General features: G+C 43.3%; 1 protein-coding gene across 1 annotated transcript; it reads right to left on the bottom strand.

Annotated features, from left to right (window-relative positions):
• Positions 1-1,494: 1,494 nt before the first annotated feature.
• Positions 1,495-23,818, bottom strand: CREG2 (cellular repressor of E1A stimulated genes 2). The gene is made up of 4 exons (XM_024202306.1): positions 23,366-23,818; positions 20,116-20,285; positions 4,346-4,459; positions 1,495-1,642 (listed from the first exon to the last, which is right to left on the bottom strand). Exons 1-4 carry the CDS (start codon positions 23,816-23,818, stop codon positions 1,495-1,497), a joined length of 885 nt encoding a protein of 294 aa, XP_024058074.1.
• Between the last annotated feature and the right edge of the window lie 822 nt (positions 23,819-24,640).

The raw sequence follows: 24,640 nt of genomic DNA, 5'->3' as shown, positions 1-24,640 counted from the left end.
CACGGCCACTGCAGGCAGACGTGCCAATGTAAACAAACTGTCTTGTGGCCCGCCAGTAGATTACCCTGACGGGCCGCAGGTTGCCCACCACTGCACTAGGAGGTATCAAAAGACCTGTACTTCCATTACAGGCACACAAAGCTCTTACAGTCTCTAGCTCTCACGGTGTTACAGTAAGAGCTGTTTTATAATTTAATGGTAAGTAATAGACACACATTCCTTACAAGCTGTGTAGCTAAGTAGCTACTTAAGCCATCAGACCCTTTTTAGTAAGATATTCTAGGTCAGGTGGTGTAGAACAACCTTAGTGGTATATCATAAAGTAAGCAGTGGCTAAGAACTGATAAAGCAGCCCCACTTGGCCCTGCAGGAAAAAATTGCCAGTCCAACATATGCTTTGCAGTGAAGTTTTGACTTTCCTCATAGGGAGAATGGAAATTTTTTGCTTGGTCTTTGAACTGAAAATGCTACTAATTATTCCAGGCTTCCCTTACAAAGACAATGTCAGGGAGACTCCCTTTTAAACCTACCTAGGGAACAGGATTCAAGGACTGGCTCCACCACTGGGGGGAACCAGGGACTGGCTATGAAAGTCTATCTCAGGAATGAGTTAATGAAACTGAGGGGAGAGACAGGATGTGAAAAACACAGGACCTTAGGCCAGCAAGTAACTCAATATTTCTCTGGTCTCATAATCTAAAACAGGTTTAGTAGAGACTACATTTTTTAAAAAGAATGTTGATAAGTATATTGGGATTATCCTGTGGTGGGTCTGATTTCTTGTTTGACCCTTTAACATGTTTAATCATCCTTGTGCTGGTAAAAGACACTGTGTACTGAATTTATTTTGTTTGAGCTGCTTGTACTTTGCCACTGCAATAGCCAGCAAGGTCCACCACTCCTTCTCCTCAATTTCCAAGCAAAATATTTAACTGGATAATTTGGAAAAGGGTGTGACTGACTAAAACATAAATTCCAAAATGAGGATCTCTTCATTAAAAGTATTAAACACAAACTTAAACATCTTTTTATAGTTGCAGCTAGGGATATTTGCTTAGAACACCTACAAAACAAGATAGCAAGTAGCAATAATACTTCCACAAAATACAGCAGTCATTTATTTTTTGTACGGGTAATTAGTTTTTCTGTAAATCAGAATGCCATATTTAGCATATATTGTAAGTGTCACATGGGTGGATGACACTAAAAATCAAAACAGGCAGATCCAAAACATTTTTAAGTAGCATTCAGGAAGTATAGATCCTATCTGAAATGCCAAGATTGTGTGTTCCAGTGTAGGATTTACCATCCACATATCATTTTTAATATAAAGATCCATATTGGTTTATTAGCATTTGATCCAAGTAAAAAAGATGGGGCCATTCTGAATGCTTTTGAAAAAAATCACTGTAAAATACCCATCCAACACCATGGTGTTGGAAGAAGTTTTTGGAAAGCAAATATGAAAACTGAAGATTTATATTTCAAACCCAATCACTCTTTACTTGGAACTGCTTTGAAATACTCTTCCACTGCAATGGTGGAAACTCCTCCATACCAGTTCTGAAGCCAGATGTGCTCAATGTTCATTTTCATAAAGAACCATTCGTAGTTACGAGGCCACTTCCTCATAACTGGGTGCCTGAAAAGACAAAGAATTCCAAAAAGGTTTGCCAAAATGCACATCTAGTGGACTTCTTTCTTCAATGCAGTAGTTGCTAACTTTCTTGGGCAACTAGAACTGTTTACCTGAGTAAAATCTGGGCTGTACCAGGTAGCATCATTGACCTATGCTCACTTTCACTTGCAATGAACCTTGCTCCAAACCTACATGTGGCAGCAAATAAAAATGCAGCAAGGGTACCTGAGAGGCCCATCATTAAAAGGCAGATTTTGCCCAGCCCTTAAACAGGTGGAAAGTGCTGGCAGAGGGCACAAGGGCCTGCATCCACAAAGGGACTTGGGTGTTGCAATGTGTAGTGTTGCAGTAACTCACTTTTATGCACCTAGAGAATCATTGGAACAACAATGGGATCCACAAAGCTTGGGTTAGGTGCCTAGGCCAACTATACAACAAATGGGGCGAGAAAGGTGCCTAAGAATGCAATCCACAAAAGCAGCAGCCTAGTCAGGGAGTTGCCTAAATTAGCCAATGGGAGATTCTGATGAGAGGGATGTGTCCCAAGCCCTGCCCCTCTCACAGAGTTCATCACCTGCCTATTTCTGCTTCTAGGCCACAGCTTGGAACCCTTTCCTAGAGTCAGGCAGCTAAACCACTTCATGTGAGGATGAGTTAGGCAGGCACCTGACTCCACACACAATGGGAAGAAGATGGAGAGGGTAGTGCTGCCTACTTTATAACTTCTAGCTCAGGGGTGGGCAAACTTTTTGGCCTGAGGGCCACATCGGAGAATAGAAATTGTATGGAGGGCCAAGAATGCTCACAAAATTTGGGTTGGGGAGCAGGAGGGGGTGAGGGATTTGGTTGGGGTGGGGCCGGGGATGAGACGTTTGGGGTGTAGGAGGGTGATCTGGGCTGGGACCGAGGGGTTCGGAGGGCAGGAGGGGGATCAGGGCTGGGGCAGGGGTGCGGGAAGGGGTGCAGGTTCCAGCGGGGTGTGCGGGCTCTGGGGTGGGGCTGGGAATGAGAGGTTTGAGGTGCAGGAGAGTGCTCTGTGCCAGGATCGAAGGGTTTGGAGAGCGGGCGGGGGATCAGGGCTGGGGCAGGGGGTTGGTGCGTGGGGAGAGGCTCAGGGGTGCAGGCTCTGAGTGGCGCTTACCTCAAGCAACTCCCGGAAGCAGTGGCATGTCCCTTCTCTGGCTCCTACGTGGAGGCAGGCCAGGCGGCTCTGCACGCTGCCCCATCTGCAAGCACTGCCCCTGCAGCTCCCATTGGAGCACTTAGGAGCCGGAGCGGAGCCATGCCGCGGCTTCCGGGAACTGCATGGAGCAGCTGGAGCGGGGCTGAGCCATGTGGTGTGGCCCCCGGCCCAGCGCCCCAGCTGGAGCGCCGGAGCAGGGTAAGCCCCAGATCCTGTTCCCCAGCAGGAGCTCGCAGGCTGGCTTAAAACGACTCCAGCCCATGGGCTGTAATTTGCCCACCCCTGTTCTAGCTCATTGGTTAAAACACTCACGTCGGATATGGAAGGCTTGAGTTCAATTCCCTCCTCTGTCTGATAGAGAGGAAAAGATTTGAACAGAGATCTCCCACCGCTCAGGAGAGTGCCCTAACCACTGGGCTAAAAGTTGCAAGGTGGTGGTGGCACGACCACCTCACTGCAAGATTTTGAAGGGGACTGATCCAGTAGGTGACCTCTAAGTATGCCTACCAGATTGGGCCCTGCAGGCAAGATTGATGTTCACTGCCTATTTTCCCCTGCTTGGTGGATTGCACTGGGGCTTAGATGAAATGTAGCTGTACAGATGCCTAGAGTAAGGCAGCAGTATGCATGCCCAGAGGCAGAAACTTAGGCACCTAAATAACTTTCACAATAGAAACTTTATGCCCCCAGTGAATTTAGGTGCCTACAGAGTTAGGCGGAAGCTGAGTTGGGGTTTTGTGGATCACAGTGGAGCCTAAAACTGGGTCTTGGGCACCTAAATCTGAGGTTCAGGCACCTAAGCATCTCTGTGGATCTGGGCCAAGGTGCCTTCATCCCCTTGCTTGGCTCACTTAAAGGCCTGGAAGAATTGCAGTCCTTGTGCTTTGGGGAATATCAGGATTACTGCTTCCCTAGTCCTGTGAGAGTGCATGGCACCTCAAAGGGGGTGGGGGAAGAGATGGGCCATAATTCTGTCCCCCTAACCACTAACCATCACACCTGGCTAGCTACTTGGAAGATATTAAGCTGCAGCCCACAAAGGTGTGTAAGTAGCAAGTGTGGCGACACCTGGAAGCACCCTGAGACATTCAGGCTGCCTCCTGGATCTCCCTTAGGGGCAGTAGAGTTTATCACTGCCCCTTTCTATGAACTGTGCCTAAATGGCACAATCTTGTTTTGTGGAAGGGAGGAAGAGCCAAAAGTGCTAGTCACAGAAACCTCAGATATGACACACATACTGGTGGTAAGGGAATCACTCTTAATACTTTTGTAAATCCTAGAATTATATACAGCAGGTTCTATCAAAATGCATGTTGATCACTATTTATCTGGATGACATATCTGACTGTCCCAAGAGTACCAAGATAGTCCTAAAGGCTTGGATAATTTACTAAGCAGCCTAGTAAGTAAAGAGCAGGCCTGTTACTCCTGGGATCCTCAATCCCAACTGCCCATCTCACTCACCAATTTATTCATCTCAAAATTGTAGGTATTACTATATTACATAAATATCACATACAGACCTAGAAAACATTGCTTGTTTGGCAAATTCCATTTCCTCTGGTGGTACCATGACCATCTGTCCTGTGAGAGTCAGTCTGGCACACCTTGGATCCTCAGGATCAATTATATTTTTTCTGCACACAGAGAAAAGTAATCATGTATAATAGACTGTTTTCTACAGCAGAGGTCTTTAAGAAGCTATTCATATTGGCTAAATATTTAGCATGCTCTGGGTGAATATGAGCTCGTGCTCACATATTTAGCAGCTGTAATATTCTAAGCCCAGGGCTTGCTTCTGCAAACCTTTACTCACATGAGTAGTGATATTCCATGGGACTGTTCACGTGGGTGAGGAGTACTCACATGAACAAGGATTACAGGATCAGGCCCAAAGTTTGAAGCAAAACAGAGATTCGTCTATTTTCTAACCATGCTTTTTAAAATAATTAATTAGTAGATGATGTCTTCTATGTATTCAAATTGTAATTGTTCTAATCTTTTATGTTGTAAGCTGATTTTCTGTTTAACTTTTATAGATGTCATTCTGTAGCAACAAAAATTAGGATTAACCATCCATGCACAGAACCAGATTTAGAATTTTTGTGTAGATCTGCAAAACAATTTTAAGGTGCCCCACCCAAGCATCTGAAAAATGTCACTGATTCTTGTCCACCCTTATCACACACCACTGTGCACAGGATTTTGAGGAGGGTTAGTGAAATGGTTAGCATACACCCGAAACCTAATCCATTACAAAAATGAATGTGTATGTAACTTTAGTCCCCTTCCTTGTAGCCTTCTGCTGTAGACCCACCTGCTTGTTTGTTTCTACTCTACTGATTGGTTTACATCACTTTATGTTTTCAAGGCTCTCTGCACAAGGAAAAGAGCTAGAGTCTCACTATTTTTAAAAGGAGAACTCTGATTCTCTGTTACATTTCTAGTTCATTCAAATTAGGGGGCTCTTGACTGCTCTCCAGCTCTGCCTGTACTGTAATGACATTTAAAATAAATCACAAGTGTAGTTATGGGGCTGATTCTAAGAACATAAGACCAGCCATACTGGATCACACCAATGATCCACCTAGCCCAGTATCTTGTCTCTGACAGTGGCCAGTGCCAGATGCTTCAGATGGAATTAACAGAACAGGGCAATTTTGAGTGATCCGTTCCCTGTCATCCAGTCCCAGATTCTAGCAGTTTGAAGTTTAGGGACACCCAGAGCATGGGGTTGCATCCTTGACCATCTTGGCTCTCTGTTACATTGGTATAAATGAGGAGTAACTCCACTGCTAGCGAAATCATAATGAAACCATTGTGGGGGCCTAATTGCATGAGAAGCTGAGTGGCCTCAACTTCCATTAGTTTCAACAGCAGTTGAAATTGATCAGCACTTCACGGTGTTGGATCCTACACAGCAGCTTAGTCAGGCCCAGAGACTCACATTAGGAAAAAAACATTGCAGTTGTTGTTCTCAAGTGTTTTAACCTAAAGAAGCCTGATCTGCATGCAGTTTTTTACTCCTAGATCTTGACTTGAACTCGTTAGCCCGCACCCTGACTGTATATGCAATTTGCATTACTTTTTTCCTTATAATTCTCAGTATGTTTCTGTTGCATGGAAATAAGTGTTCCTGCAGCTAATTTAACACCTGCAAATTCCCTACAGATGGTAATAAAAAACTGTATAGCCTACTGGATAAAGTGTCTGCTTTTATACATAGGCCCAAGAACATAAATATGCCAGAAAATAGAATGGGCTGATACTCAGCTCTGCCCAATAAGCACTGGGCACAGCTGACAGCATGAGCTCCAAAGGTGCAATATGTGGTTCTCTTACCCCCAAGATGGTTTTCTACTATCCCCAGAAGCTTAGAGCAGCCTCAGGGCTCCCAAGGAGATCAATGTGTACTTTGGTCATGCCTCCTCCCACCTTCTACATTCAGTGGGGGAAAGAGGGAGAGACCAGAGTTGGGGCTAGGGTCCAGCTCAAATCTTTTATTTAACATTGGTTTATTTTAAAAAATGACCATCTAGAAATTTTCCAGCAACATTTTTTAGTACAGACTAAGGAATTAGTGTTACTCTGAGCACCTGAAAATCTGCATTCCCCTGACTAGATTCTGAATTCAGTTATACCAGTGTAAGTCCACTGAAGTCAGTGGAGTTACTCCCAATTTACACTGCGTAACTGAGATTAGTCTAGCCCTCTGACTTTTTGTGTTTAACCTCAAGCTTGCATTAGCATTGTCTTATTTATCTATTTAATTAGATTAGTTTTAAAAATAAGTGAAAGGAATTTTTAACAAGCAAAATCTGTACCTGTAGAAATTCAATTCAATTAATAAGCCTGTTTCCACCTGCATGCAACTGACTATTTCTTCATTACATGCCCATCAGGTATTTGAAACGGGAGTAAAACAATTGCACAGTGGATAAAAGCAAATTAGTTTGCAAGTGCATTTGTTTGGTATATCTTAGTTATTTGTTGCAAGTTACTTACAGGTAGAAGGAAATATAAAATGATATTCTTCCTTGTTGGAAGGTTAGATTTCATGGGACGGATGGCGGTGGGAGATTTGATTTGACTATGTGAGTTATAATCAAGAGCTATCAGAGAGCATGTTAGATCTGTCCTCCTAACTCTTTTAGAATAAAAGAGAAATGTGTACATTAAAAGATCAAATAATTATATCTGTTAATTTTCAGTACCGGCCTACACCAAGAGATACGTACCTCAATATCGAGAATGTTTGAGCATGTACTTTCTCCTTGGCTTTTTCCTTTGTTTGCAGATTTCACTATGTTTTTGGTGTTACATTATTTGCACATGTGATTAAAAGACTATTAGTCTTTGGAATGGTTTGTTCAAACTGTAGTTTGTATATTTAAATATTCAGTGTAGGGAGCGCAGTTTGTTTTGCTGGCAAATCAGCAAGCAAATTTTGTGTGAAGATTAAATTGGACAAAATACTAGAAAAGGACAGTGACACATCTGAACTTGGTAAACTATGTTGTTATATTTTGGCATGGCTTTTATCACTGGCTTTTATCATGTTTTTCCGTTCCATAACAGTTAACTTTGTATCCTAGTCTTACATTGACATTGGTATTTTATCTAACAAAAGGCTTAATGTTCTGAAAGAAATCTACTTTTGCATTTTCTTTGGTATAGTATTCCCCTTACAATGTGCTTTTTTTTTTCTTTCTAAACCCATGTACAAGCACTAAAGTTGTAGCTAGCACAGTTCTGTCTCTCATGCGGACAAGTCTTGTGTTTTCAGTGTGTTATTGGTATAGCTGATGTAAATTTGGGACTTGCTGCCCAGAAATAGAGGGATATACGAAGTGAGCCAGTGGCCTCTCTTCATTAATAAACTCCTCATTCATGTCAGTGGGATATATAGTTATACATTTAGTAATGATTTCTTGCATTCTATATAAAAACATGCACATTCAGTCCTCACTCGTCAGATCCATCTTAGCTTTGTTGTGGCACAAAACTGAGTGGGAAGGTAAAAGTAGGTCTATGTTTGTGACACGGAGGGCCAGTAACTTGTCAGATCTGGCATACTCATTACACCTAACACACTGTTTTCATGATATATACTCAAAAGGTGGTATATAATATATAATTAAAAACTAATAACTCACTGATAATTAAAATTCTAGCATGATGTATTTTTGGGATGTGTACAAAGAGTTATAAATTTGCACCAGAATTATGGTCTTAAAATGTGTTTGGTAAGCAATGCATAAGTCCAGTTTGCCCTCGAGAAAGGAATGTGTATTTGCTTGTCTGACCAGCCTGGTCATCAGGCAGCGACAATGAAGGTACATTTACATAAAAGGTAAACAAAGCCATCAAACTAGCAAGTGGGGGAGATAGCTTCTTAACTATAAACAGTGGGGGTCTGAACCGCAACTGATAAGCAATTGAATCATCTGATTGTATACAATATTACTGCATTATAAAAGCATATCAAGTAAGGTCTTTTATGAAAGCCTGTGACACATTGCTGATTAATATAATTGTGAAATGTAGGCATTAATACAATATGAGGAATTACGGATGCACATTGATATGCTTTATAGCAGCAGTTCTCAACTAGGGGTCCAGAGCCCCCTGCGGGAGGCCACAAGCAGGTTTCAGGGGGGCCACCAAGCAGGGCTGGCATTAGACTCACTGGGGCCCCGGGCAGCAAGGTGAAGCCCTGTCGCCCAGGGCTGAACCCTGGGACCCTGAGCCCCGCCACCCAGGGCTGAAGCCAAAGCCTAAGTAACTTAACTTTGCGGGGGCCCCTGTAGCATGGGGCCCCAGACAATTGCCCTACTCGTTACCCCCTAATGCTTGCCCTGGCTTTTATATGCATTAAAACAGTTGTTGTGACACAGCTGGGCCATGGAGTTTTTATAGCATGCTGGGGGGGGCCTTAGAAAGAAAAAAGTTAAGAACCCCTGCTTTACAGTCTGTGACCAGACACAGTGAGAAACAGATTTGCTCCCAGAGAGGAGGGAAGGCAGCTATCTACCTGTCTCCAATGTAAATGAAGTAGTGTTGAATCAAAACAGTGGAAGTCCTACTTACATATGAATAAACGGGGGATGGAGACTGCACCCCCAGGAAGCCTTCCTGCCCCTTGAAGCAAGTTCAGTGAACTTTGGGAAGACAGCCTGGCATCAACACCCCAGCAAGGGAGAGAAGCTTTCTCTGAGCTTACTTTTCAAAGAATACAATTCAAAGCTTTACTGGACTATACAAAGAAAGGGAGAGAACCTCATAGTTATCTATCACTGGGGAGGAATTAAAAGGGTCAGAGCTCTTCAAATCACAGAACATTGGATCCTTCAACCAAGGGGGTTGAAGTCTCTCAGAACTGAATATGGGTGAGAAACCTGCTTAGGCAAAGATTGTAACTTGCGGAATTAAGTTTTAGTCTTAGAGGTGTATTTTTACTTTTATTTGTTTGTAACCATTTCTGATTTTATTCCTTATACTTGGTATCTCTTAAACCTATGACTTTTTGTTTGATAAAATTGTTTTCCTTTTACTATAAACCAATTCAGTGCTGCGATTGAAATAAGAGTGTTTTTCCAACCCCCATTAAATTAATGAATTGCAGTGTATTTTCTCTTTAAAGGAGCAACAAACTTAGTAACTTCTGTGAGTGTTCAGTAAGAGGGCTGGACGCTGCAGGGAGACGTTTCTGGGGAATTCGGGAGTTGGGGCTCAGAGTTTGTTACCTGAGAGGCAAGGCTGGAATGGGTAGAGTCCTGAAAAGTTGCTGGGCAGGCAGACAAAATGGTGTGTCAGGGAGTTGTCACCCATCTTAACAGCCAAATTCTCACTTGCTGAGGCTGAGAGGGGTTACAAAGTATCTCACAAGTCTGGGAACTTCAGCAGATTGTCACATTGGCAGAAGTTTGGGACTGAGGGCGGTTTTCAGTCACCCTCCAAAATAACTGGGCAGTGGAAGCCAGGCTGCGACCTACATGCTTGAATGAGGGCTCTTGGTGTCAGGGCTGTGAGCCACAGCAGCACAGCATTGAAGGCATCCAGAGTTGCCGGGCAGGTGGTGACACAATCTCTTAATGGTCTGGGTTGAACCCCAAAGCATCATAAGATCATATTTGGGAAAGGAGACAAAGGAATCAAGATGGATACCATTTACATAAAAAGATACACACCTTGCTAAAGAGATTAAACAAAGCCAGACTTAATGGGAATCAGACAAAAGCTTATGCATTTTATTAGAGCTACATTAGCGCTGATGTGCACATTGTTTTAGAGAGGTTATCTCAATTATTCATCAGGTTTGAGGAGAGGAAAGAATTGATTTACCCAATTTTTCTGCTCCTGGGGGACAAACCATCATTCAACACTTGATTCTGGTCAGCCAGTTGTTTATGTTAAGCATGTGGGATCAGTCCTGGAGAGAGCTGCATACAAAAGCATTCACTTCATTCCAGTCCTACAGAAAAGAACCATACTATCTGCTTTAAGCCCTAAAAGAAGCTGTCACTTTTGATCATCTTATGGCAAAAACCATATACTGATGAAATATCTCTAGGAATTACACAATACTCTGAGGTGCACACAACAAATATTTTCAATGTCCACCCATTTCACTCCATTCTATTTCCACCCATGTTGGGTCATGGTTCAAAAATGACTCAGAGTAAAGAGTGTCACCTACTTATTAAAATATTTACTTGCACAAGAGTACACCCAACACTAGTTACTGCAGTCACCTCCTGAGTTTTCATTGGAGAATTCCCATCCAAAAATTAGCCAGGTCCAGAACTGACAAAACTATAATTCAGAGTGGTATGGCTACATTAACACCCCACAAAACAGAGCTTTTGTTAGGAATAAATTCCAAAGTTGAGGGCTCTGCCTCCACTGATAATGTTCTGTCTCTTGCTCCCACAAATGCAAATCTAGGGGCTGTTTAAGATTCCTTTTAGCATCATTAGTCACTTCCACTTGGCTCCAACAGCCCATCATTGAGGTGAGGATCACAGGGTTAATTTCTATGCTGGAAATATATTCTACACCAGTGGTTCTCAAACTAGGGCCGCCGCTTGTTCAGGGAAAGCCCACTCAGCTGAGGGACGTGCTGGCCGTGGCTTCCCGCAGCCCCCATTGGCCTGGAGCGGCGAACCGTGGCCCGTGGGAGCCGCGATTGGCCAAACCTGCAGACACGGCAGGGAACAAACCAGCCCGGCCCGCCCGGGGCTTTCTCTGCACAAGCGGCGGCCCTAGTTTGAGAACCACTGTTCTACACCTTAGGAACTTATTTTCTGAAGTCTACAGAAGGAAATGTTATGCCATCAAATAATTATCATGGTTGTGTATTAAAACACACAGCACTTTGATTTTATATTTAGAAAAGCACAAGTTATGTGCCTTATATATGCCATCATAATTCAACCCTGAAGGATCTGAATTAGAAAGTATGTATTAGCATTACTAATCTGTGTGGTATGAACCTCGGACAAAATCTCTATTGAAAGCAAAATTCATAATCTGAAGAGCTGCTGCTGGCCGTCAGCTTGAGACCGCAGGGCACTATTGCCCTGCCTTCCCCCTGATTCGGACAAAAAAGAACGTTCTTTCTCATTCTTCCTTCAAAGAGAGTTAAAAAGGCATCTTTATTTTTGGATGTAGAGTCTTCCATTTTAAATCAAAAGAAAGTCCCGAGGTTAAAGAAAAGAATGAAAAAATGGCTTTTTTGTATAGAATTGATTTCTGTGTTTGGTCGCATGCCCATTTTAGTTTGGTTTAGATCACCCCACAGTTCCTAGAAGAACTTCCTCCCTAGACTGTTTTTTCTTTCAATTTAAGTGCTCTTGGTGTGCTTGACTGTCTTTGGTCATATAAATAGCAAATTTCTATGACTGAACTACTAATTGTGGTATGTAACCTATTGCTTAAATCAGCCTCTGTACCAGATGACTGGAGGATAGCTAATGTAATGTCAATTTTGTAAAAAAATTCCAGAGGCGATCCTGGCAATTATAGTTCAGGAAGCCTAACTTCAGTACCAGGCAAATTGGCTGAAACTACAGAAAAGAACAGAATTATCAGACACATAGATGAACACAATATGTTGAAGAAGAGTCAACATGGCTTTTGTAAAGGGAAATTATACCTCACCAATAATTATTTGAGGGTTTCAACAAACATGTGGACGGGGGTGACAGTGTACTTGAATTTTCAGAAAAGCTTTGACAAGGTCCCTCACCAAAGATTCTTAAACAAAGAAAGCAGTCATGGAATAAGATGAAAGGTCCTCTCATGGATCAGTTACTGGTTAAAAGATAAATAAATAAATAGGAATAAATGGTCAGTTTTCACAGTGGAAAGAGGTAAATAGTGGGTCTCTAAGGATCTATATTGTTCAAGATATTAATAAATTATCTGGAAAACGGGGTAAACAATGAGGTGGCAAAATTTTCAGATGATACAAAATTACTCAAGATAATTAAGTCCAAAGCTGACTGTGAAAAGTTACACAGAGATCTCACAAAACAGGGTGACTGGTCAAGAAAATGACAGATGAAATTTAATGTTGATAAATGCAAAGTAATTCACATTGGATAACAATCCCAACTACACATACAAAATGATGGGGTCTAAATTAGCTGTTCCAACTCAAGAAAGAAATCTTGGAGTCATTGCGGATAGTTCTCTGAAAACATCCAATGTGCAGTGGCAGTCAAGAAAGCTAACAGAATGTTAGGAACCATTAGGAAAGGGATCGATAACAAGACAGAAAATATCATCATGTCACTATATAAATCTATGGAACACCTACACCTTGAGTACTGTGTGCAGTTCTGATTTCCCCATCTCAAAAAAGATATATTAGAATTAGAAAAAGTACAGAGAAGAGCAACAAAAATGATTAGAGTGTAGAATAGCTTCCATATGAGGAAAGATTAGAAAGACTGGAAGTGTTTATTTTAGAAAAGAGATGACTAAAGGGGAATATGATAGAGGTCTATAAGACCATGAATGGTGCAGAGAAAGTGAATAGAGAAGTATTATTTTCCCTTTCACATAGCACAAGAACCAGGGGTCTTCCAATGAAATTAATAGGCAGCAGAGTTAAAACAAACATAAGGAAGTATTTCTTCACACACACTGTACAGTCAACCTGTGGAACTCATTGCCAGGGGATGTTGTGAAGGCCAACAGTATAACTGGGTTCAAAAAGAATTAGATAAGTTAATGGAGGATAGGTCCATCAATGGCCATTAAGAAAGATGGTCAAGAACACAACCCCATGCTCTGAATGTCCCTAAACCTCTGACTGCCAGAAGCTGACAGGGGATGGATCACTTGATAATTGCCGGGTTCTGTTCATTCCCTCTGAAGTATCTGGTACCAGCCACTGCCAGAAGATAGGATACTGAGCTAGATGGACCATTGGTTTGACCCAGTATTGTCATTCTTACAGTCTTATGAATTACATGATTAAGCAGTGAATGTTGTATGGCACAGCTATAGCCAATTTTATGGTAACAGTTAGCACCCTGAAAAGAGGATCACAGCATTAGGTAGTTTCAGTAAACACAGAGAAAGAAACAGACCTTGGTGTACTAGACTGGAATTTTCTACAGTTGGTTATTTAAGTGTAAAGAAAAAAAGAAAACAATAATTTAGAGCTATATTGTGTGTCCTGCGTGGTGATGATAATAGGTTTCATATTTAACTTTCTAATTTAGTAGTTATGTGTTTGCTGGATGGATCTTTAAATGTGGATTTTAGAGTAACAGTTACTGAAGTGTTTATCCTGAATGTGACTAAAGAGGGACAACATAAATACTAGAGAGGCAAAGATGTTCCTGTGTCACAAAATTGGGATCTGAATCTAAACTTCTACAAAGTTCAGGGGTGTTTGGATTCAGGGTTTCTGTGCAGGCCCATCTCTAGCAAACTCATTTGCCTTTCAATTAGCTTTTATAGCTTGTCTTACTGTATTTACTAATTGTCAGATATTTAGACCGAAATCAGGGTTTGCCTGAAGGTGTAATGCTGAATTTGTGGCATTCCATTCCTTTTCATGTTAACAGACTGTAACCTCACAAATACTGGATTATGTGGATCAAACAGAAGGTTTGTTCAAAACACCAGCATCTGACCTAACAGTAAAACGAAAACAAAAAACATGACTGACCTAGAAAACTGCTTTTTGTCAGAATGTTCTTTTCACTTTTTTTTTCCAGTGTGGAAGTCAGTCTATGATAGGAAGTTCTGTAACTACTCAGGGCCGGTGCAACCACTAGGCAAACTAGGCGGCTGCCTAGGGTGCCAAGTGGTTGGGGGGTGCCAAAAAGCGGTGCCCCAAACATTTTTTTTAAACAGCGGAGCACAAGGCTGCTGCTGCTCCCCGCCTCCTGGCTCCAGAGGGGCTGCCCGCAGCGCGGCCAGTCCCTCCCCCAGGGCGAGCAGCTGGTGGCCGAGCGGGGAAGGGGAGGGTCTAGCGCTACCAGCTGTGCCTTCTTCCCCGCGCTGCAGGCCGAGATGGGCTCCCCGCCGCTCCCGGGGCTCTCAGCAGCGGTGGCAGCAGGCTAGGGCGCGGGGCCGCTGGCTGCCTGTGCCGCCGCTGAGAGCCCCAGGGGCGGCGGGGAGCCCGACTCGGTCCGGGGCCTGGGGAAGAAGGCGCAGTTGCGCTCTGCTCTTCGGGCGGAGAAGCTGGGTGTCTACTCCACTTGCAAGGTACCTAGCCAGGTCGCAGGGAGCCGCACGGGCCCCCAGAGCGCCGGGAGGTGGGCAGGTCCAGTCCCTAGCCTGGGGAATGGTGTATGTGGGAGCAACCTGTGCACCCCTCCCCCAGCCAGCGCCACCCCCTCCAACACCCACCGACCAGCTACCTTCTCCCCTGTGCACCCCCCGCCCCAAGAACCCACCCTCTCCTGCCACTTTTGCCTCTGGGCAACCTCCACCCAGCAACACCCTCCCACCCCCAGCCAGCCACGGTCACCTTCACCCCTGCATCAACCTCGGGACCCCCCCCCTCCACCTGCCATCTCCCTTCTGCCCACTCCTCCCTTGTGCAAACCCCTCTGTGCCACCTTCACCCCCCTGCAACAACCCCAGGCACAGACACCCCCCCGCCTGCCAGCCCCTTGCAACAACCCCCTCCTGCCCACTTCTCCCTTGTGCCACTCCCTCCCTGCCACTGCACCCCCTGCAACGAGCCCCTTTTGCCTCTGTGCAATCTCTTCCCTGCCACTATACCCCTGCCCCCTCCACCTCTTGGCCACCTCCACCCCCTGCAACAATCCCATGCACCCCCCTTTCTGCCACCTTCACCCCCTGGAAGAGCCCCCATACGACCCCTCTCTTTGCAGCCCCCCCCATTCCCTCTGCACTTTGTGAACATCTGGGCCCCTGGGGGGAACTTGGCCGTAGGAAAGTAGGGGCTGGACATTGGGGGGAGGGGGACGCAAAGTGGAAGTTTCGCCTAGGGCGCAAAATATCCTTGCACTGGCCCTGTAACCAGGGCCGGTGCAACGCATTAGGCGACCTAGGCAGTCACCTAGGGTGCTACAATTTGGGGGGCGGCGACCGCGGCGGTATTTCGGCAGCGGGACCTTCCACCTCCTCTGTGGGGGGCGGCATTTCGGGGCAGGACCTTCCGCCGCCTAGGGTGGCAGAAAAGCTGGTGGCGCTCCTGCCTATAACTACTACTACTTTAGGAGGTCAGTATTTGGCCCTGCCCCCCTGGACACACCTTTGCATGTGCTTAACTTGACTTCTGTGAGACTATTCACATGCTTAGGTGTTTGCAGGATCAGGGCAATAGTGAGGCCTGGTACTTTGCTAAGAGAAATGCTCTAAGCAGCTCATGTGTCAGTCTTAATGTAAAACAATGGTATTTTGGGTTTGCTTTTTGCTTCTTAATCTAAGGCCCAATCCTGCTCCCACTGAATGCTGTGGGAACAGGATTGGGCCCTTTCTCCTTTTCTGGAGAGTGAGCTATTATATACCAATTTATTCCAGGAATGGCCTTTTGCCATTTAATTTTTCGTCCCTCTTTTTCCCACTTACAGCCCCTCTTCAGAATAACACCTACCCTTCAACTGGCATCCTCTGAAGATACTTGTTAATGCTATTCCATGGACTGGCCATCAGGGAGTGCTCTAAAATCAATGCCCCCTGTATTCTTCTGGGAAGTGGAAATCTTTTGATCAGTGATGAGGAATCAAGATTATAATCACAATATCATAATGTACTGCTATTAGCCCCTACTAGGATGGTGCCATTTCCCTCATTCTTGCATGACTAGAAGTTTTGTTTCTGTTATTAGTTTAAGTTTGGGTTTTTCAAATTCTCTTTCCAACTGAATAGGCATAAGACTGTGAAATCAATAAATTGGATACCAGTCTGACATGTGAACACACATCACCTGATATTTGTTAGTTATAAAAAGTCTATTAAAATGCCAATTGTGTATTGTTTCTAAAGCCAGAGATTTATTTTGTGTAGAATAACTCAGAAGTATTCCTTAGCAGGGTGCCAACTGTTCCTAAGAGTTTTGATTGCTTTCAAGTTTTCTTTCGTTTTTAAAACTTGGGGTATGTATATACTCTAATAGAATTCTGCATGCAGACAAGATACAGGACCAAATTTGTTGCTCGCATACTGGGTACAACCTTTCTCATGGAATCCACTATTTGTTTAGCTATTTTGTATAATGGTTCTTCAGTTCTAAAATGAATGATACCCTTGATCGAGACAACTTCTGTGCAATACCGTATATTAAAATCTCATACAATGGAACTTTCTTATGCAAGAAATACCTATTCATCTCACTATTTCGCTAGCAGTGGAGAGAAACACTGAGCTGACAGACATTGTAGGCTATGTTGGGCTAGTAGATCTTGCCTCTGAGATGGAGAATGAGTAGCAAGGAAGAAAACAACCTGCATATAAAACAATCCACCCATTTAAAACCTTGTACTGAGAAATGTAGGCCCTAACCTTCTGATGATACTAACTTTGGGGATAGTGCTAGGTGCTTTGAGGTCACTGAGACATTTCTGCTGCATTCAGTGGTGTATTATCGCCTAGGCTGACACGGCCTAGGCCGACAAATTTGCAGGGGCGGCAAATTTGCAGGGGCGGCAAATTTGAGCACCACAGAGAAGCTCCCCTGCTCCAACTTGCCTCCTCCGCGAGCGCGCTGCCGCGTCCTGTTTCTCTCTCCTCCCTCCCAGCGCTTGCGCCGCAAAACAGCTGTTTCGCGGGGCAGGGAGGGAGGGGGGAGGAGGGGGAACGCGGCACACTGGGGGAAGAGGTGGGGCCAGGGCGGGGATTTGGGGAAGGGGTTGGAATGGGGGCGGGAAAAGGGTGGAGTTGGGGAGGGGCCAGTGGCGGGGGGGCGGCAATTATTTCAGGGTTTAGGGGCGGGCGGCAAAATCATTAATCCGCCACTGGCTGCACTGATACTGTTCTGCTGTTTACACGGCACTGTCCTTATATCTCCTACACACACACAACAGAAGCACTTGCAATGCCAGTTCAGAAGGGCCTATGATATGAGAGTGTCACCAACAGCACTGTCAATACTAGAGTTAGTACTGGAGGACACAGGAGAGCACATTGCACAGACAGCAAGGAAGGCCCCAGGTATCCTGTGATTCTTGGTTGTGAAATTGGCCCCTGAAGCTACCCCCAGAGGCAGATCTGTGCAGCAGTATCCAAACTATTACTTATTTTAATGTCTAGCTCTTAGGGATGTGGAGAAAACTTTAGAAACATGAACTGAATGTAAACCAGTGCAGTGGTATATTCGTGCATTTGAAGACAGTCCTAAGCAACGGCTTGCATAGACGTGTACGGTCTTGGTCATCTCCATTGGGGAATGACTTTGACACCGAACAAAAACAATTTAAATACCAGCAATTGATAGCTTTTTCACTGCCAGTCAGGTTACCCAAACATCTGTGTACTTATCACTCAGGGGATGCAGTTGCAGATATGGAGGTGGAGGTGACAGTTGGCTGCTGTCAAGGGTTGCTTTTCTACCCCAAAAGTTAAAATCACCTTTGACCCTGCTCACAGAGGGAAGGGAAAGGAAAGAGTTATCCTCTCCCACTGCCTAAATTCCCAACCGCTTCCTAGGTGCAAAAGCCTGTAGAAATCTTTTCACGCATTCCTAGGACTAAAAACCCCAATGGTGACTCATCAGCTTCCAAACTTTCCCATTTCCTCTCACAACTTGTCCTGTGCAGTTTTGCGTTGTTAATACTAAATCTGTGCAAATGGGTAACTTCAGAAATAATGTAAAATAAACTGAACGTAATATCCATATAAATAATGCAAGGAATGTCACAGTGATTCGAATATTTATGTTCATACTGAATGCAATAGCAACATCTACATTTTAATTTACTTGCAGTTAACACCAAACTTTAAGTTTGCCACAGAATTTAGCACCAAAGTTCTACAGACACCTGCTGTAGAATTTCAGTTCTGCTGGCTGCAGAATATACAGTGCCTTGGTCAGGGCTGTCCCTAGGGCGGTGCGGGGCCTGGGGCGGAAGTGACGGATTCGTCTTCCGGGGCTGATCCCCCCCAGCCAATCGCACCGGCCCACGGGGCCCCCCAAAACGCGAGGCCCAGAGCAGTCGCCCTGATTCGCCCTACTCAAGGGACGGCTCTGGCCTTGGTCATAAGTGAGAGCAGCTTCTGGAGGATCAGCATTAAAAGGAAAATGGCAGAGGTGAGTTTTAGTACCTCAAATAACTAATAGTTACTAAATAAGTGTGTAGTAAACATGAAGTTTCAAAGGTTTTTCAGTATTTCTATAAACTGTCAATAGTCTTTCTGACTGCTGCCTATGGACTGATAAGTCTCAAGCAGGTGGTTAAGTCTGATGAGGTCAGCTGTACATAAAACCAAGATTTTCAAAAATGGTCACTCAAAGTTAGGGTCCTACGTCCATATTTAAGCACCTAAATTGGTGGCCTGCTTTTTTGAATTGCTGATCACCAGCAGCTCTCATTGCCATCAATGGGAGCTTCTGGATGTCCAGTGTCTCTGAAAATGAGGCCACTTATTTAAGTGTTATGCCAAAGAAGCCTAACTTTAGTCATCAAGTTTTAAAACTCTTGGTGAAGATATTCAGCTTATCATTTAAACGCATGAGAAGGTTGGGAGAGTGAAAATGATACAATTTGTTATTCCTCTGAAAAAGGTTTGATTCCGATATGTACAATTTAAAAATAATTAATTTTAAAAATATTAATCAAATGTTTTAAAGAAAGGATAGAACTATCCTTACGGCGACTTTACAATTCTCCTGACTTTCTTATGCTTTCAAAGGGTGAGCAACATTTTCTCTATCTTAACCTCCATCGAACCATCAAGATGAAAGCCTCCTCTTTGACTGTGAAGATGTTGTATTTAAGACAATGAAACATTTTTAATGATACTAGACCAATTCATACCCTCTGAAAGTACCGATAGCTGTAATGCCATTGAAGTCAGTGGTGTTGCACACTGGTTCTATGTCTCTTACTCTCTGTAGTTAGATGTAGATACACCTCTACCCCGATATAACGCGACCCGATATAACACGAATTCGGATATAACGCGGTAAAGCAGTGCTCCGGGGGGGCAGGGCTGCGCACTCCGGCGGATCAAAGCAAGTTCGATATAACGCGGTTTCACCTATAATGCGGTTAGATTTTTTTAGCTCCCGAGGACAGCGTTATATAGGGGTAGAGGTGTATTAGAATATACTTCATATTTCAGCTTTCCTTTAAGAGATTGTGCTGAGGCATTTCTCCTATAATATAAAACAAACCTGTGGAGATTCTAGCTTGTGCTGGGGGCCAAAATAACCTCCATCCAGCCCCAGAAGTGGGAAGCTGAAAGGGTGGCATAAAGCCACCATTGTTCCCCCTTCATGTCAGATGTAAGAATCAGGGTGTAAGGATGCACTGACTTCATTAGGCTTTGGATCAGACCTAAGCATCTAACCTTAGGAACACAAACACACAGATACCCAAAACTGGAGCTCACTTTTTTAAATGTGTGACCTAAAATATTGTCCAAAGCCAGAACGGGTGTTTGTCAAAGCAGTGTTTGGAATCCAGGGTTTCTTGGCTTCTGTTCCTATGCTTAGACCAGGCCTCTGCCTGTATTGCTTCAGTTTAACCCAAAGTATTGGTTACATTTCACATAATGTACTCACGACACACACATGTAAATGCTATCCGAAATCAATTTGTTTTCATTGGCTGCTGTCAGAAAGACAAACTGCTGGTACCTGCAGAAATCTCCTTCTGCCTCTGGCAATGTCAGAGAAGCCACAGAGTTCTTCATGAGATCTGTCACCATGTTGTCCTTTGAAGTCACATAAAAGAAAGGTATTCCAGTGCTGTTATTGATGGGCCCATCACTGACTAGTAAACAATTCCCAAATGGTACACCTTGGATCTGAGAAAATCCAGACAATCAATGCTTTAAAACTTTGCACTTATACATTGTACACAAAGATGGGGACTTACCCAAGCTCAGTAGCAGAAATGGGAATAGAACCTGTTGTTCTGGTTCCCAGTTTCCATTCTCACCACTAGACCCCACTGTTTTCTAAATTAGATTTACGTATCATACTGCTGTGGTAACAAATCTCTCTCCCCTTCCCCCCATCCCCGATGGTGATATGGAGAACTCCTTTTCTTTACATTGCCAACCATTTAAAAGAAGCTAGCAAGTACAAAAACATGTCTGCATTAAAAAGCAATCATGAAAGCATCTGCCCCAGATGGCACTGATAGCTTTTCTCAGGAATCTAAAAGGATTTGTATTCCAATTCAGATTTTGATTCATTCTGATTTTGGCCCCCTCTGCACTGAGGTTTTAACCTTGCTTTGAAATGTGGCCACATTGGCTGGCCAAACTATAGAAGAAACTATTTTAGCTAGAACTGATTTTAAACGCAGTTCCAGACAACTCAGCATGGATGGGGCCTATAAGCCATCTAATCCCCAGTCAGTAGCAAAACTTCCATTGACATGCATGGGCACAGGAGCAGGCCCTACTGTGCCTGTTTTTCAAAAGTTGGCTCTCCTTTCCCCTGACTTGCACGTGCACAGTGGATATTCCCTGGGCAAAAATTTCCACCCACTTTTGGAAAGGAGACCTTGTGTTTGTAGCTCTATTGCCTAGGAATGACAAAGGATAATTTTCTCTATAACATGTGATAATTGTATCATGTCTCTCATCCCATCAGAAATCACAGCGGATCTAGACCTTGTATTGTTTTTTGTTTGTTTGTTTATTTTTAATATATCTTCAGGTAATTTCAAATGACCAATTAGATGTTAGATATTAAAAATAATAATCAATATATTGAGCTAATTCAGTATAACCAATGGGTTTTGGTAACAAAACTAAGTTAAACATGAACAGTTACTGAGAAAACCATGGGTGATACTAACCTGGATCACATGCTTTCCATTTTATGATGTTTATACACTTTTAATGTTTATATACAATCTATACTGCAAATGAGAAGGGGTATTTTTTATGAAGACACATATCTAGGAAACCAAGCAATCTTATTAAGATTTATAAAATATATAGAAGCTGTCAATAACATTAGAAATTTCAATCACTTAAGTTTGAGTCTTTCATACACGGTTAACTTTACAGTTCACGTTCAAAAAGGAACTGTGAGTCTAGGCCACATAACTCAAAATTCACAGCAAAGACATCACACCCATGAATTACAAGTTTTATTATGAATCCATTTTTTGGTATTACTTATGTATTATAATTATGGACAGCAAACTGCACATATTTGAGTAAGATTGTAATTCCATCAAAGGTTTCTGATGAGAGAATAAACCATAACAGCTAAGATCATATGATTTAATAGCATATTTGGAACCCTGAGATGGAATTAGAGACTTCAGATGTACAACTGGGAATATTTTATAAATGATATTTTTTTCTAGCTTCTGATGCTTTGCATTTCACAAACTGCCAGGCAGCTGCTTCTTTACTAAATCTTTCCAGAAGTTTTACTGGGTGCTAACTTTTACTTTCTTTCTTTTTTTTTAATGTAACTAAAAAAATTAATCCCTAATTCGTGGACATTTTAACAAGAGAATTAATGTTAAACTCACTTTTCCCGTGTATCAGTATTATTGAAAGCTATGCACAATTCAAAACCATCTTTTTAAAAAAGAGAGTATTTTACAGCTGGAAAAATAATGACCCAAATTCTGCAGGGTGTGCCAGCTGCTCAGCATCACAACACTGCCAAAGTGGTCCTGAAGTGAGAACAGATGGTCAAGGTAGGATCACCCCTATCAGTGGTGTAGCTAGGAATGTAAGTTGGGGGGGGGCTGCAAATTATTATGGACGGGCAATATTCCACCCACACATTTCCTTACAGACACGGCTTTGTTTTTGACTTAGTCTTTTCAAAAATTGTCTATTTGCCCAATAGGATGCACTATAAAAAAAAATCCCAATATAAATTTACCGTACTTGAACTTTGCATTGAACTGCCCCAACATGGGCAGAGGCTCCCTGAGCCCCATGGAGTCTGCCCGACATGGGCAGGAGTTGGGCTCTGGTCCCGGAGCCCCATGGAGCCGGCCCGACATGGGCAGAGGGAGCCATATTTAGGTGAGACCATATGCTAAGTGGGTGGCCCGCAACCCACCCAGGCCCCCTGTGGCTACGCCATTGACCCCCATACAGGCATATCTTCAAGTGGCTTAGAGCCAGGGCTGCAGCTTCCACCCCCACCCCTAGTGTAGAGAGTATACCGCAAGCAAAAGGAGCGCAGCTGGCATACCCCTTATATCCTGCGGATCCCTGGCTACTGAATCAGCCCTTTGGGGCTGTTGACAGCCAGCATTAGTTATAGCAGGCTTTAGGCTGCTCTATATTGTGCTGGGGAACCAGCAGGACACACAGCCAGCCCAGGATTGGGAGAACACAAAGGCATCCTTCCGTGAGCTGTGTAGTGTGTGCTCCTTGGCCTCAACAGAGGATCTAGCCCAATGTTTTTCTCTTCTTTTTCTGCATCTTGCCAGGAGGTGCTGTTCTTTAGCATCTCTCTTCTATTGTACTGTAAACATGATTTCTATTCCTAGAAATCTTTTGCAGAGAAGCAAAGCTGGGAATGTTGCATAAATATGTGGCACCAGCACTGTATTTTTACAGGCTGATTAAATAATGTTACTGACAGCTTTTATTATCTGCATATTTTGTAGCTGACATCAGTACGTGGTTGATTATAAGACAGTAAATATTGTTCTCCACAACAGTGCTGGGATGCTGTTTTGTAGTTTTGCATTATAATACATTGCTAATGCTAGTAAAGAATTTGTGTAATTTATATACTAAATGCTTTCTCAAAACAGATTATTTACTGCCTTTTACAGAACAGTAAAATACAAGCAAGCAATGTGCAAGCCCTCTCCCGCTGTTAGTGGGTAAATAAGTCCAGTATTCAAAGAGAATTGTCAATGTCTAGCAGAGGATGTGACTTACGGTACCTTTTCCTGGGTGGACTCGGTAGCCAAGAAGCCCCAGCTGTTATAATGGGTCAGGAAACGGGCAGTTCTGATTGCCTGCTCCTGAGGAGTAATGCTGTCTGTCCCTTTGACACTCTCTCTCCTGTAGGAAAACATCCTAGAAGGAGAAGAGATTTGCTTGGATCTCCCAGCCACTGGCCTTGACCTCATTTCCTCATCTTCTTTGTAAACAGAGGCTGGATAGCTCTGCTTCCAGATGCTAGTCGTGTCTTCCAGAAGCGCAGGGAGAGCCTCCTCGTTTGAGGAGCTATCCAGTTCTTCCTCCACCTCATTGGTAACTGACCACGAAACCGAGTTGACTATCACATAACCCCAAGCAGGAGACAGCATCACACTGCACCACAGAACCCAGGAAAGCCAGGATATTGGTGTAATCCTTTTCCTCAGCTGTATTTGACAGCAGCACACAGACATTTTGTAATAAACACTCCACGCTAAGATCCACACTGAACCTTGCAAAGCCTGAACCTTTGGAATGATAGCAGCACCCTCCTGTGGTGAAAGCTGGCTCAGAGATGGATTAGATTGAGTTTACACTCTTGCTAAAGCATCAACAGCCTGTATAATCTCCCTGCATAGAAAGTCAACCCTGCCACCTGAAACAAAAGCTTAGGCAATATTGCTAAACAAAAGAATTTGGCTAGAAAAGAATTCAACTTGAAAGTATGTATCAACAGCGTCTACTGAACATACAAGAAATGTATTATAATTTCCACAAAATAATTGTTCTCCGTCAAAAGTCTGGCAATGACAAGCTAAAGGATGCAGCCACTTCAGTCATGCCAAATATACCTTTTCCATTTACTATCTTCTCTTCTTCCCCTTCACCGTACACTATTCCCCTCCCCAACCCCCGCTATGTTCTAAACTGATTTATTGCAAAAGAAATAATATTCTATAGATTTAATCTGGACTACAGATTTAAAAACTAATTTAGTCCCATCGTGCAGTAATGTTTGTCAGAACTCCACACACATTTTCTGCTACTATAGGTTAACTGAATAATAAGATATTTTTATGAAAAAAGGTAAAACGTTATCTTTGGGATTATGGAATGTGATGAATGCATGAGGCCAAATTTCCCATTGATTTACATCCCAGGTAATCTCACTGATTTAGTGGAATTTTACAAGGTGTAGATCAGTGTAGAAATTGTCCTACCTTTTTAGATTTGTTTATGTATCCCTTGTTAATTGGTATGTTTACCAACTAAGACCCTGATCCTGCAAAGATTAA

The sequence above is a fragment of the Terrapene carolina genome, unplaced genomic scaffold, assembly GCF_002925995.2.
Source record: "Terrapene carolina triunguis isolate 2854851 unplaced genomic scaffold, T_m_triunguis-2.0 Scaffold21, whole genome shotgun sequence".
In the NCBI taxonomy this organism is placed as follows: domain Eukaryota; kingdom Metazoa; phylum Chordata; order Testudines; family Emydidae; genus Terrapene; species Terrapene triunguis.
Note: the sequence above shows the minus strand (reverse complement) of the source record. Positions and strands in the feature narration are given on the sequence as shown.